This window comes from Hyposmocoma kahamanoa, unplaced genomic scaffold, assembly GCF_003589595.1.
Source record: "Hyposmocoma kahamanoa isolate Upper Pololo Valley unplaced genomic scaffold, ASM358959v1 102, whole genome shotgun sequence".
Lineage (NCBI taxonomy): Eukaryota > Metazoa > Arthropoda > Insecta > Lepidoptera > Cosmopterigidae > Hyposmocoma > Hyposmocoma kahamanoa.
In genome coordinates, this window is record NW_020653337.1 from 12,751,254 (window position 1) to 12,766,496 (window position 15,243).

The 15,243-nt window shown below is 35.3% G+C and overlaps 1 protein-coding gene across 1 annotated transcript; it reads left to right on the forward strand.

Moving 5' to 3' along the window:
- Nucleotides 1-5,359: 5,359 nt before the first annotated feature.
- LOC113234891 (protein big brother-like) lies at nt 5,360-9,834 on the forward strand. Its single transcript, XM_026470415.1, has 3 exons — nt 5,360-5,697; nt 5,942-6,121; nt 8,966-9,834. Exons 1-3 carry the CDS (start codon nt 5,533-5,535, stop codon nt 9,317-9,319), a joined length of 699 nt encoding a protein of 232 aa, XP_026326200.1. The 5' UTR covers nt 5,360-5,532; the 3' UTR covers nt 9,320-9,834.
- Nucleotides 9,835-15,243: the final 5,409 nt, after the last annotated feature.

Sequence of the window (15,243 nt, forward strand, 5' to 3'; positions counted from 1 at the left end):
CCTTACGATTAAAAAATTCAATTACTGAAGAAAAACTACAATCTGTCTTGCAGTATTGTTAATTAGTCGCCTTATTCTTCCCCGAAGGACGAAAATGTTTACTATTTACGTACCTAGCGCACTGTTTTTTTTTTGTGGGTAATTTTAATAAATAATCTAAATAATAGTTACCATTTTAATTTAACTCCTTTGCCTAACTTTGTGGACGTCAAGGAATTCTACTTAAAGAACCCGATATCAAATAATAACCTTTGTGAAATTCAGTTAGTCCTTGAATAATTTTTGTAAACGCCAAATGTTATTTTAAAATGGTTTTTATATTTTGTTTTTAATTACGCAATTGTCATTACTCGTTAGCTAAAGCCTTACCCGAGAAAGTAGGTATAGATGTAGAAGAAAACGATAAGATTCGATACGACCTCAAATGGCTTCGGTTGATTCCACTACACTACACTACAGTAAAAGTGTTGAATCAATCACTGGAAAAAATATATAGTAAAATTGAGGATATACACTGAGTTGTGTACGGTGTGAAAACACGATTCGTAAAAATTTTCACGTTAGAAAAAAAACAAAAAAATACCTCGTAATTTTACAAAAAAACCTCTGTATTTAATAGGTTCTTTACATATAGCAATTATATCCACGACCAAACAGAATACGTATACTATATGATATGCATTTTTCAAATGACTTTAATTTCGTTTGTAAAAAAAAATAAATTCTGAAATAAAGCCAGTGTCCCTGCCGCTTGAGCCGCGCAACAGAACTGATTTAGTGCGGGAAAATTTGAATTCGAGCAGACGTATATCCACTCTTAAGAGGCTAAAAAATAAGAACATTTTCCAATAATGAGTAGGCACTTACATGGATTGTTTTGCAAAACTAAACTTCCCTATAGCTCTAGTTACTTTAGTTTAGTTAATAGTTGTCTTTTTTCCCTTACCTACCCATATGTAAAATGCTATACAGTTCACAATTTTGATATATCATCAAAAAGACGAACTTCTTTAGATTTAATCACTGTCTCTTAAGATACAGATTCGCCTAGTTGGAGAGACATGGTCGTCCATTGCTAGCTACCCTGATCCTCATTTGAATATTGTCATCTTTACTTAAAAATAGGATTTTTGTATGTTGTATTTGTATTCGGGGACATGAAAAAATAATAACAAACATTTGTCAATTTAATTATTAGTAGCAACGAACACAAGGTATGTTCCAGAATACATAGGACACAATATAAGTTTCCGGAACTGGCCACTTACATAAATAATATTTAAAAAGTAATTACAACATTTGAAAATGGAACTCTTTGGCTGTAGAATACAGTTTGCTTCATCTGACTGTCACTTGTTTTTACATTGTGGCGTCATTTTAGAAATTTGGTTGTCTACATCACCATGAATTTAACTCGTGGAAATTTTCGTAGGATGATTTTCTACGACTTTAAGTGTAATTCAACAGCTCAGCGGAGCTTCGCTCGACTTCAAACTGCTTTTGGCGATGAAGCACCATGTAAGACGACTATTTATAGCTGGTTTGCAGAATTCAAATGCGGTCGTGTGAATCGCAGTGATGAATTTTGTGATGGTCGCGCATATACTGCTGTGAACAACAAAAACATCGATGCTATGCGCCATATGATCAAAAAAGACAGACATGTGACATACCATGAGATTCGAGCATCTTTAGGCATAGGCATGAGTCAAACACAAACAATACTACACAAACATTTGGGTGTGAAAAAGCGGTGCTGTCGGTGGATCCCACACAATTTGACTGAGGCTCAAAAAACGGATCGCGTCACTTGGTGCAATGTCATGCTTACCAGATTCAACGAAGGGGCGTCAAATTTGTTGTGGGACACAGTAACAGGTGACGAAACGTGGATTTATAGTTACGATCCCAAAACAAAGCAGCAATTGAGCGTATGGGTCTTTCGAGATGAACCGAAACCAATCAACGTGGTGCGCGTGCGAAGTGCCTTTAAGCGGATGAATGCTTCTTTTTTTAATAAAACTGGACACGTGGCTACTGTTGCTTTGGAGAATCGTTGTACTGTGAATAGTGATTGGTACACGATCATTTGTTTGTCGGAAGTTATTGACAAACTCCGTACAAATAACCGTAAACGCCGTGTCATCTTGCACTACGATAATGCCAGTTCTCACACGGCCAGACAGACAAATGGATTTTTAAAGGTGAACAACGTTGACCTTATGAGCCTTCCCGCGTACAGTCCCGACCTGACACCTTGTGACTTTTATTTATTTCCAAAAATTAAGAACCAGTTACGCGGTCAACGATTGTCATCACCAGAAGAGGCTGTCAAAGAGTATGAAAAATATGTTTCAGTGACTGTCACGGAGGAGTGCCATAAATGTTTTCATAATTAATTCATTCTTATGAAAACGTGCATTAACACTAACGGAGAATATTTTGAGAAACAATAAATTCGTTTCTGACCGTTTATAGTATTTTTTATTTTAATTCCGGAAACTTATAATGCGCCTCACGAATAATTACCTAATTAGGTATAATTTATTATAATGTACCTACATTGTTTTCATTGATTACTTCTTAAAAGAAGTATAAGTAATGAAAATAATTTACATTAATCTGCAATATGTATGAGCAGAACTCGAGTTGGTTATGGTTTTTAATTGAGAATGTGATTATCAAATTGAAAATAATATAATAAGTGCGTCATAAAACGATTTTTTTATACAACCATGTGACGGTTCAAACAGTAAGCCACACGCCGCTATCCACTACGTTATAACTTGGACCTTTTCAAGGCGAGAGTGTATAGGTAGTATTTAGGTGTACGTAGGTACTCCATCGTCGACTTCATCGTCACTTTCCATCAGGTGAGATGGAAGTCAAATGCGCACTTATCGTTTAATGAAAAAAAAAACCAAAACTGTTGCAGTGCGGCTCAGAGCTTTAAGTCACAGACATCTGAGGAGCACTGGCACTGCGCCCGTAGACGTAAAGTGATTTCCAGTGCCAGTTATTTCAGCAGCACTCTTAGGCGACGCACAAACGTGTGTCTTGTGTTGGATACAAGCAACCGGCAACTATAAAGAAGCTAATATTAATTTTTTAGTTAGCGGTGGAATGTATACAAGACAATACAACTTAATCTTAATGACCCATTAAGATAATATGCGGGTACACACATAGAATATAAATATAGATATGCACCTATGTCGTTCCAGAATCATAAAGGTAGTTAGGCGTTTACATCAATAACATCCTAATTCTAAAACACCCTTTTCCTTCTTTTAAAAAGTAACACAAAAAAAGGTCCGTAACGTTTAAGTAACAGTTTCCGTACAAAATATAACAACAATAGTGAAACTTATCGTTATCTTGGATCGACACTGATACCTTAACATTTCACAAGAGCCGTCTTTTGTCCCGTACAACTATGTGCATTACTTAAATAATACGCTCCCTGATTATCGAAATGTAGTGTCCACTTAGTGATGTATCGATTTAGATGTGATATTCACAGTTGAATGGAGAATTATAACATAACACCATGTCGCGAACAACTTTGGAAATACTAGGGGTAAAAGGATACACACCTAAATTACCTGTCTAAAGTTCTAGCCACTGTGAAATAAAATAAAGTGTTCTTCATAGATTTAGTATATACTTACCTATATACTAAATCTATGGTATTTTTAGTGTAGAATTCAGATTAGAAACTTTTATAATTATAATTTTGGCGTTATTAATTTGTTTTCGCTTTAGTTTACTTTAAGTCCTCTTTGAAATCAAACTTAAGATAGGGCTAACAGTAGTGTAGGTAATTTTTTAATAACTACGAGTTCCGACGTGGCACTACTAATGCAGCGCAAATGAAATATTAACAACTTGTATGGGACACACGCAAGTAACAAATCCACTGTCTCATGGACGAACTGAAATTAGGGTGTAAAAGTGAATTACGATCAATGTTGAAATCATCGCAAACTACGGAGTAATTAGCAGCATGATTACATGTCACTATACTCACAATTCTGGTATTTTACATTTGAGTTAGATTACATAAAAATGAAAATACATTTAAGTATCTTTTAATAGCTGTATGGCTCGTTACTAAATCCTTTTTATGTTATTAGTATGATTTTGTGCTCTTCGTAAATGAAATACCTACTGTTTATTTAGTCTAGATAATATGCAATAGGAATGAAGTTATTTTAATGTTTCATTAATTTATATATAAGTAATACTTTTTTCTAACTATTAATATAAGTTGCTTTTCACCTATACTTCTACACGATATGACGCAGAGTACCAACATAGGCACTGCCAGACTAACCACCTCCACTTTATAATAGTTGCAGGATTCTTTATCACCCTTCATCTTCACCTGACGTGGTCATTACGGGATACCACTTTTTCAGGAATTTAAATAATTATTAACAAGGATTTCCGCGAATTAGTCCATTATAAGTTTCCAGACCTTGTGGGTGTCCGTTCTCCACTAATGTACCGCAAAGGAATACATGAGCTCTTCTTACAATGTAGTAGTTTTTCTAAATAAAAAAATCTTGTTTGAATTCTTTTCATAGAAATCATTTATTAATTTGTGAACACTCGATGAAAACAATTTTTTTTTATGTAAAATAAAGGTTTGAGGTAAGTTGTAGGTATAAACACTCTTCTGTCAGCCAATCTGTGAATTTAATCTAAATATATTTATCTTTTTAAATTGTCTTTTTAAATCTTTATTTCTTTTTTGTAAAAACTTATCAACACTGCACTTAACAAAAAAATGTTAAAGATGTAAAATCCAAAAAATGTGTTTGCTTAAACTGAGCATCAGTTACTATTTTATCGCACCCCTGGCCTTAACATACATATTCGTAATATTATTAGCTGGAGACCCTTTTATTAACATTGTTAATACTTACTGTAAAATTCAATTATACCAGACATCCAATAAATGCAGCTTTCATGCCTGACAAAAATATCACATTTCATCTCGTTCTATCCGATCCTGAGATCCGCTCCCCTTCAGTAAATTACACGTACATATCATACATTCATTTTGTTACAAAGGAACAAAAGCTTTCGTACGAGTACATAAAACACTCGAAACATCGAAAGAGGATAATGTCCATCATTATACATTCATGTGCATTGTCGTTTACAGTATTTATTTTGAAAATGTCGAGGGGGGAACCCTCTTTTCGGTTGAAAGCTCCCGAAAGCGCAGCGGGAAGGCGTCGGGCGGTGTCATGAGTCCCCGCTATTGGTTCCACGGCTCCCCTCCAGCATAAAACTCCGCCCTGATGGAAATTCTCCCCGGGCAGACGCATGAGCGTTCATTCAGTTAGTAACCGATTACTACGACGCAAGGTGGTCGTGTCGCAGATCGGACTCCGGACGGTGTGTTCGTAGTAAGGCACTGATTCATCAGACTAGAGCGGCGCGCTGAGTCAGTGTGGTGCGCATTCGAGAAGTGATGTTAGGTTCTGCCTTAGTGTGACCCTGGACTTTGTGTTGTAAACAATGAGTGACCCAGCTGCTTTGGCAGGCATGTTGCCTTTCGATTCTATCGGCCTCTACGAGCAGCCGAAACCACGCTTTATATTCAAGATGCCACGTGTCGTTCCTGATCAAAAAGGCAAATTTGAATCAGATGATCTCTTTAAAAGGCTGAGCAGAGAAAGCGAGGTAAGCTCTCAATTACCCGATCTTTAAAAAAAAAAACGTAACGAGACTCACTCGGACGCCAAGCTACAGGAAAATTTTATAAAAAATATGTCATCTTAATGTTAAAATTGACTTAATAATAGTATCTATTAAATTAAATTAATAGGTAAACAAATAAGGTATCTGCTTTACTGGTGCTTTGTCTCTCATGTACAAGTAGAAATTGCGTAGTTTATTAATGCTTAATATTTTAATTGCACGGAAGGTCCGATACACGGGATACAGGGATCGTCCCCCTGAGGAACGACAGATGCGATTTACCAGCGGCTGCCGCGAAGGGCATACGGAGATCGCATTTACGGCCACTGGCACCAACCTGCAGCTAAGTTTCGACCACTCTCCTTACAATAATCGAGGTTGCGACTTCCAGAAAGAAAGCGGCAAGGTAAGATATTCTTAATCGTTTCGCAATATGTAAGGTCACAATTCTCAAAAAAAGGATGAATTATGTAATCCTTCCTTACCGTTACCTACTTTATTAACAACTAAATTTACGAAATGCAAATTAAATAGTTCATTTGCGTAGTACACCATCGTACGCTAGTGCCACGCCCACGATCCGTGAATTTCCTTCCTTATTTTACGAATAAAATAGCTGATAGCTGATAAACAATGGTCTAACGCGACAGCTTCGAACTTTTAACGGATTATTATTCGTTAATAATATATTTACTTAGGTATAAGATTTCATGAAGATACCTAGACAATAAGTTTGTGAAATAGACGAGACTCCTCAAATTATAAGTTTTTGTAATCGAAGTAACCTCAAGTTTTATATGAAACATTATAAGGAAAGTAGGCTTCGGTAATGACATCATTCGTCACCAGGAGATGGCGCGTCATCAACAGCACGCTTCCGGCGCACATTTTTGAAACGAAATGAAGACATAAATAAAGTTACTCACTAATGAGAAACAATATTAGCAACTGCCCGTACTCGTAAACTTGCTACATAGTAATAATACTTATTCATTTCCATTGATACACGAAGTTATCAAAATTATTTTGCGGTTGAAAAGTGCATTTTCTCGCTTACAATGAAAAGTTTAGGCATCAAGGGAACATTAACAGTTTGTTGCTTAGGTTGTTTAATTAATTGCAAGAATAGAGCCCCAACCCACTTTCTAGCATAGCTTATGCCATAAATTCGAATTATTCAGTTTGAAATAAACAAAAACAATTTCAATTACAAGCGTCAGATTAAGCTGAAGACGATATTATCAATCATATGTTTTAGTTGCTGTGTACGATATTGTCGATTCGATGATTTACGTAATCTAAATTAAAAGTACTGTAAGGATCTAATCACTAATAAATTCAAACTCCACTAGTTTTTATGAATGAATAGCGTTATATTGTCAAATAGTCTTCCCATTTCAATGAGTACTCTTAAGTCGCGCACTATAAAATGAAGACATAAATATTCTCTAATGTATGTGTCAACTTTGATGAAAGAATATAATCCGTAACACCGCACATAAAACGACGGTCACGCTCCGTCTCATTTGATGCAATTCCCAGTGAATGACATCTACAGTCTCCGATTATGAAAATTCCAGGGCAACATTAGTTACACATGATATCGCATTAATTTCTAAGACTAGACATCGCCTTTGCTTCTGAAAACATTTGCTCGCCTCTATTCAAGCAAGACAACATGTCTTAAGTAAGGGTTTACGAGTTGAACAGTCTTATTTTTAACTAAGAATGGTCTAAATAAGCTTTTTTACGCAGCTTCTAGAAACTGATAGAAAATGGCGACGTATTTTCCAGTTATTTTCCACTATGTATTACATACACATCATTTTCTCATTGTACAGAAAGCGTGTAGAAGGACCCATTTGTCCCGGTTTATTGAATTTAGCCCCTTCGTTTGAAAGGCCGCCCGCTGTGCCTCGCATGAATACTTATATTTATTTACACTCGCTTCATTTAACTACGCGCTTGAGTGTGCTCTGGCCCTTAACTTGTAACGATATTTTATTATAGGCACATAGCAAAAAAGACTAAATAATAATGTATCGATTCCAAAATGAATTTAAACAGATTGTCAAAGAAACAGTTGAATATTAATAAACTTTTGGCATTAACAACAACAAAGGAATTATTTCAAAACTATTTAACTAAACTAAATATTGTTAATATATTTAATTAAATTTATCTATTTAATAACCATAAAATAGTTGCAGTACAAACTATACCTATTACAATGGAACAATGAACTATACGTGCGTAGTTCAAAATTGAATGTTAAAATATTATTTGATAATGTTTTCAAATGTTATTATAAGTAAATATACAGCGTTTTAACAAAAAGGAAAAAGGGGAAAGCATTTTCCAGAAAATCAATAAGTGGAAAGCGTGGTGGGCGCCGGGAGGCGTCACGCCCGCCCAACCAACATGGCCGCCGTCGCCGGCACCCGCCAGGCCCTCCTGCTAATCCTACCCTCCTGTAGAGTATAATTGGATTTACTACACAGAAACTCATACAAATGTAAATTCGATGTTTACTTGCGAAGATGCATTACATATCATATCAATTTACTAGTATCACATTCTTTACATAACATATCTACCTCATAAAGTGTGAGCTTAGAAACATAACTACATACTGTATATACATGTCAATTAGTCAAGGAAATAAGTGATTTTCTTTTATACTATATCCACATTTTATTAACAAAATGCAAGGCATATTAAAAGCACAGAACTTTAAGCGATTACATACCATACGGCAAGCGATGTTAACAACGGCAACCGTATGAATAACTTCAAAGGAGTCAATAAGGTTGTTATTAGTGAAATTACATCCTTGTCGAGTGACTGGCGCAATTAACGGTGTTCCCCGAATGCCGGAACAAAATGCACGCGATTCTCGGCTCGCTTGCCGTATGGCGCCTGGTATACAAAGGTGACCTCCACATTGCGACTGACATAGTGCCTAAAGACAAAAAACACGTAAAAAGTAAAAAGAAAAGCAATCAATAAAAATCCTTTGCCCGTCTTAAAGAATTATTTAAACGTAGGCCATAAAACATACTAGACGCGTGCTGAAATCGTCTGCGTCAGCTGCCACATATGCTTGCTTGATAAATGGTCCCTCGAGACTTAAGAAACAATCTTTGCCACCAACGGTGGTAAAATTTTTTGCTCATACTTTTTGTTTCTTAAAAGCAGTCATTTTAAAATTCTTTTCCGGTTTGACCATTTTTTTATTATTTGTTATCAGGTACACATCGTCTCCCGGTTCATAATGAATGGGGTTTGCGTCCGATGGCGGGGTTGGATAGATCTGGAGCGACTGGATGGCGTCGGTTGTCTGGAGTTAGATGAGGAGCGCGCCGCAATGGAGGATGCAGCTCTACGCGAGCAAATTGAGCGTTATAACCAGCGACTGAGAGATTTTGAGGACAAACAGCGGGCGTATCGCGAGCACGGCGAAGAGTTACGTGCTCATTCTCATGTACACGCGCAACGTTGCCATCAACCGCGGCAGCCACAGCATGCCGTACATCCTTCACATCCTCATCCACCACACCCTGTTCACATCAAACCACATTCACAGGGCGCTCTTATCTCCTAAACTCCTTTTCCTACAACTCTGACAAAGCCAACAAATCCCATCAACTTTTATTTACAATATTATTTAGTTTTGTCTGTTAATTACTACTTGGCCTACTTACAAGCACACTCCATTTATTGAAACATTTTCCTGTAAACTTATAAACCGACAATACTATTTAGTAGGTCAAATGGTGATTATTCTGAAACACAAACCGACAACTATGTGAACCATTGTTGTTTTCATTATTGAAGACGTCTGTTTTGACCATAATAGACGTGTTAGTAGGTGTTAGATTTGAATGTCTTCAGCTTAAGCCAATGACCTTATCACCAAAAAGTATTAAATCTACCTTATCACGTAGGTGGACCTAAGTTCAATAGTCTTATAATGTATGTCAAAATGTGTTGCAATGTTAGTTGTAAGTTAATTAGTGTTAAAAATAAAACAACAGCAACAACATTTTTAACTTTTGATGTTGTATCATTCAATAAATTTGAAAAGGCAAAATATATAAAAAAAAGCATATAAAAATCCTGACAAGAATTTGAATGTTTCATTATTGTATACTTTCAAAATCAATTTAGTAATTACTTTTTAACGTATCTGTCATTATTAGTAATTATGTTCTTGTTTCACTTGCGATACATGTTATTTAATTTTAAGTTGAATTTATAATCATGTAACAAAGAATAAAATACAAACTACTTATTGTGATAGTAAATGTAAATAAACTTTACGTATTTTATAAATAGTTATTTTATTTCCAATAGGAGTGCATATGGTAAATAATGTTACGAGCCATAGACATAACTATAGATAGTATATCTATGGTTCGTAGATATGGTATTATTTCAATAATACCATAAGGCAATGTCAAGAGTGACGGCAAGAGTTACTCAAATCAGAATACGTACGTTTTTATTTTCATTTTTTATTAGATACATCCATTTCAGTCGTGCATGTATCTCTGTTGCTCGTAATTAATATTATGAATAATATAACGTTTACATTACAATAAATTTAAACATCGCTGAACTAATAACGTGCATAAAAGTAGAAATCAACCAAACCACCAACATAGGTACAAGAAAAACACTCACAGGTCAAATTCATAGAATTACCAATAACATAGATAGAATAGTATTACGGTAAAGAAAATACCTACGTTTTTACTGTCTTTCTATATGTAGAGCACATAGAGCAAACATTTGACGAGAATCAACACGAAAAGATCACTGCACAATATAAGAATAATACTGCCCGGGAAAATTGCTGTCTTTTTATACGTATTAAATGATTGACAGTAAGGCAAGGATCGCGTATTTGGAAACTCGAAGAAATAACAGATTAGGCTCAAGAAAGTGTTTTAGGACCGGTCCTGTCCGTCACAATGCATCTTGTTAAATTTTCCTTGAGAAAATAATAACATTATTAACTTTTGCTGACCACTCTGCTATTAGTATGCTATTACAGCCACCTGCAGTAATCTTTGTAACGGGACCAATAAATAGCAAAGTAAATAAATCGATGTCTATTTATTTTCACTTCAGAAAAAGAATCGCAGATGGTAATCTGTTATTTATAAACAATTGAAAGTATCTAACCAATACACATCTAAGTACTCGTATATACCTACAATAATTGTAGGTACCTACCTACCTAACTTATGCCCTATTTTTTTTGGCTCAAACGACACTGGGTTTGCTTTACACTAATGAAAAGCGTAAGAAACGCTTCTTGCTTATCATAAGTCAATAATTTCCATTCAAACATCATTATTACTAGAAGAATTATTTTTTAATAATTACTTATTTTATGTTGCTGATTACGCCCAAGATTTCGTCTGCATATAAAAGTAGGTACCTACTTCGCGTAGCCTACTGTACTATACCAATTTTCACAGTTGTATTGGTTCTCGATATAAACTTTCATGCCCTATTTTACCCACTTTAAGTAAATCTTAAGTCTTTTGTGACAAAAAGTAGCCTGTCGTTTTCCTAGGTTCCATCTGTATCTATACCAAAATTCATAAAAATTGGTACAACTTAACAGAGTTACTTTCGCATTCATAATATTAGTTTGGATTAAAAATGCTAGAATATATTCTATAAAAATATTAATATCATTTCAATTATATAATTACTTCTTTATTTGTGCAACTGAGCAGAACTCCTTATTCTTCTATATAATACAAATACAAATATACTTTGTATATATTAGATTAATCTAAAGAAAGCCACTTTCTTGATATCTATTTGTGTTTCTATTGTAATGAATGGTTTTAGAAATTGTCAACTTTAACTAGGGAACATCGACATTTCTTTCTGACAATAGGTAAGATGTGTTGTATTAATTCATTCATTTGGAAAGTAACTCTCACGTCGAGCGGAACCCCAATAAATATCAATTAGTCCAAAGTTAAACTCCAATATAAAACTAACCATTATTATTAGTACCTGTAGCTAAAATTGACAAGGTTTCTGTGTACTCAAGCATGCAGTTAGGGGTGGCGCGAGGGTGATCCGCCGTATTCCTCACGCTAGTAGAATTAAATGCAATTAGCCTCTGCTAGGCCCAACACGCGCGGTACACCTGTGCTTTTGGCTGCGCCCGAACTGCTCTTCCCCGCCCTTGCTCATTATACGCAATTTAGACTAAAGAAATGCTCACGTTCATGCTCGTTGAACACTACGCACAGTTTAAATGGTGCTGTAAAAGTAACTGCTGCTTAATGACAAACTAATTACCATCCATTGTTGGTAATTCGGGGAATGTAAAATAATATTGCTCAGCCGTACCACACTATAGACAATTTAGTATTTTGTTACTTGTAAATTCATTTAAAAACAAGTGTTTAGACCTATTTGTTACTTTGCGAACAATTTTTTAACGTCAAAGAACAAAAATGCCTACCCATTTGGTCCATGATCAGGGAAGACCAACTAAAATTTTATTGCATACACTTATTAAAAGTTAAAAAAATTGGACTTTTACTCAAACTTTACGTAATTGGTATCTACGTAGACTGGGTAATACCTCCTTCCGAAAAACAAAACAAAATTGCAAAAAAAATTTCTAATTACAATTACCATTTTATTTTTCCATGCTCTAACTATGGCACAAAATACAACATAGGTACAATAATTCAGGGAAGGCACAGGGAGAAATATTACCTACTCTGTTCATTACTTCCTTTAGAAGTTTAGACAAATTCTGCCGTCGGCTAACGCGGTTAAGTGACAAAATCATTCTTTGAGATATCATAAAAAAATATAACCCAGTTTTAGAATATTAAAATTGTTTAATGATATTTCAGCTATGCACATCACTACGATACCTAAGTTCCGATATGTCGAACACATTAACTATAGCTGTTTTTAAATAGAGAATTTTGAGCTGGCAATAAATATAGTATGCCTATTTTGATTTCTGGTCATGAACAAAAACAAAATCCATTACAAAATCTCCTCCGTGCTCCAATTAATGCATAAAAAAATGTTAAACAAACCCAATTGTAACAAAGTAATAACAGAAATACGGAGTTATTTAAATAATGTACATAATTTTCACATTATGTGAAATCACGTTATCTAGGTATATTAAAAGGTAAACATAATTTTGAAAAAACATAAAAATTATTATGAAGTAGAGGATTCTTTTGGATTACCATCCTAAGATCTGATGCAAAACACGTAGATATGATAGTATAAAATACAGTAACGTTACACTTTATGCGGAACTTGGCATATTACACTTGCGATGGTATCGCACCCTTATATTGTGACGCACGGCACCTTGACCGTCAAAATTGAGCAGGTACCTTTATTGCACATCATCCGGATCGATCTCAACAAAAAACTTGTAAGGCAAAAATCAGGGAAGGTATCCATGCTATCCAGTGAAATCTCATATACAATGAACCCGTGATTTATCGGGCCATTCTTTTTGCGCAAAAAGCGCAGGTCAGTGTAGAAGCGAAGCACCAAAAGGGCATTTCGTGTAATCCGCGCCGGAGCGTGGGAACAGCGCGCTATGCCGGCTTGATACTCATACAAAACTTACTTTAATATAACCTTTTTATTTTACTTTTATTCAATATTACACGAGCACCTTTTAAAATACAAGTAATATTAACATAACTAATACAGGTGTTTATGTATTGTGCATTGTCATAAATAAATCTACAAACAAATTGAGAATGTGTCATAGTAGGTTATCAGTAATCTACGCGATAATTACGCTCGTAATGTTTTTAAATTTGGAATATTAGGACCAGCAGTAAATTTAATTCAACTTCCAATAAATGTCATCGGAAACTTTTTTTATTATAGTTTCTACTCTACAACAATTAAAATGTTTTCTGGAACGTCTCTTTCAATATTTTCTATCGTTTCTTTATGTAGCGATAACGACAACATTTACAATAGGCAAGGCAAATATATTTTGATATCTTATTATATCAAATTATCTGCCATCTTATAAGCAATATATTTATCTACTACAAAAATATAGTACCTATGCATACAATACTATGGTATGGTAGTATGCATACAATGACGGTAATGGTACCTAATCTCTCGCCAAAATAAACGTTCGCACTAATCAACCATCATTCACTCTGATTGATATATCTCGTTTCAATCAAGTCAAGTGTATTCTCAAAAACGTGCTACATACAAACATGTTTCGACCTCACGTAGCTAACTCACATAAAGTTTATATAAAAAGGTACAAAAGTATAGGAACTATTGTTAGTAATCTATCATCATCATCATTAACCTATTTATACGTTCCACTGCTGATGAGGGTTTAGGCTTGGTCCACGACGCTTTCCCAGTGCGCGTTCGGGAATTTACACGTTTTCTGAAGGTTGTGAGCGTCCCTCAACGTGCAGGTTTCATCACGGTGTTTCCTTTACCGAAAAGCTCATGGTAAATTTCAAATTAAATTTCGCACACAAAATCCCGAGTAATTTAGTGGTGCGCTCAGATCATACAAATTGTATGATCTGAGGTGGTGCGAGTCTGGATTCGAACCAGCGGCCTCTGATTGAGAGGCGGAAGGTCAAATCATTAGGCTACCACGGTTATTTTTTAATATTAGTTAACATTGTTAAAACACACACTTTGTATAACACAAATTTGAAAGTTTTGCTTTATGTCTACTTTTAATCTTAATTGAGATAAAGTAGAAAGTGTGGAAATGCGACACCTATCTTGATGGACGGTGATACTAAGGTTTCCCGAAGTTGCGCCCCAACCGGTCTTATAACACACATGACTTCACTTCGGCCAAGACGCGTACACCAGGCTTCCCGAAACGACCAGGATCACATATTATAAAACTTATAACTTTTCAGACATTTTGGTATGCTTAATGATAGGATGTATTACACAACGAATCATATTCGAAGATCCAGCAGGTACGAACCTATATTTATTTGCATCATGTAAAGTTAAATTAAGCTGTTTGTTTATCCAACAGACCCAAATTACCGAATGCAGAGCGCACTCGCACATCAAATAGAGAAGTTTAACGACTGGGACGCGCCGCTATCGCCGGCGGCACTTTGAAACCGAGTAGCGAGCGCCATCTCATCCACATGTTTCCTTGAATTAACGTCTGTTTTCTACGAACAAAATAGCTGTCATAAAACACGCTATGGATCAGTACATAAAACAATATTAACTGTTTGTTTGTAATAAAAAGGAGCCTGCAGAAAGGAAGCTCGTTAATCTCGCCGCCCCGCGCCGCCGTCTATTCGATTTACTAAAGATACAACAAAGACAAAATTGTAACGATTTCATAAAATACATTGTAAATACGGTTGTTTTATTCACCGGTTTGTATAATCTATTTTATTCTTCAAGCCGATGAATAACCTAATAACCTAAGTTAATAAACATACCTACCCCAGGTATCGTACCATTTACTGCACTTAC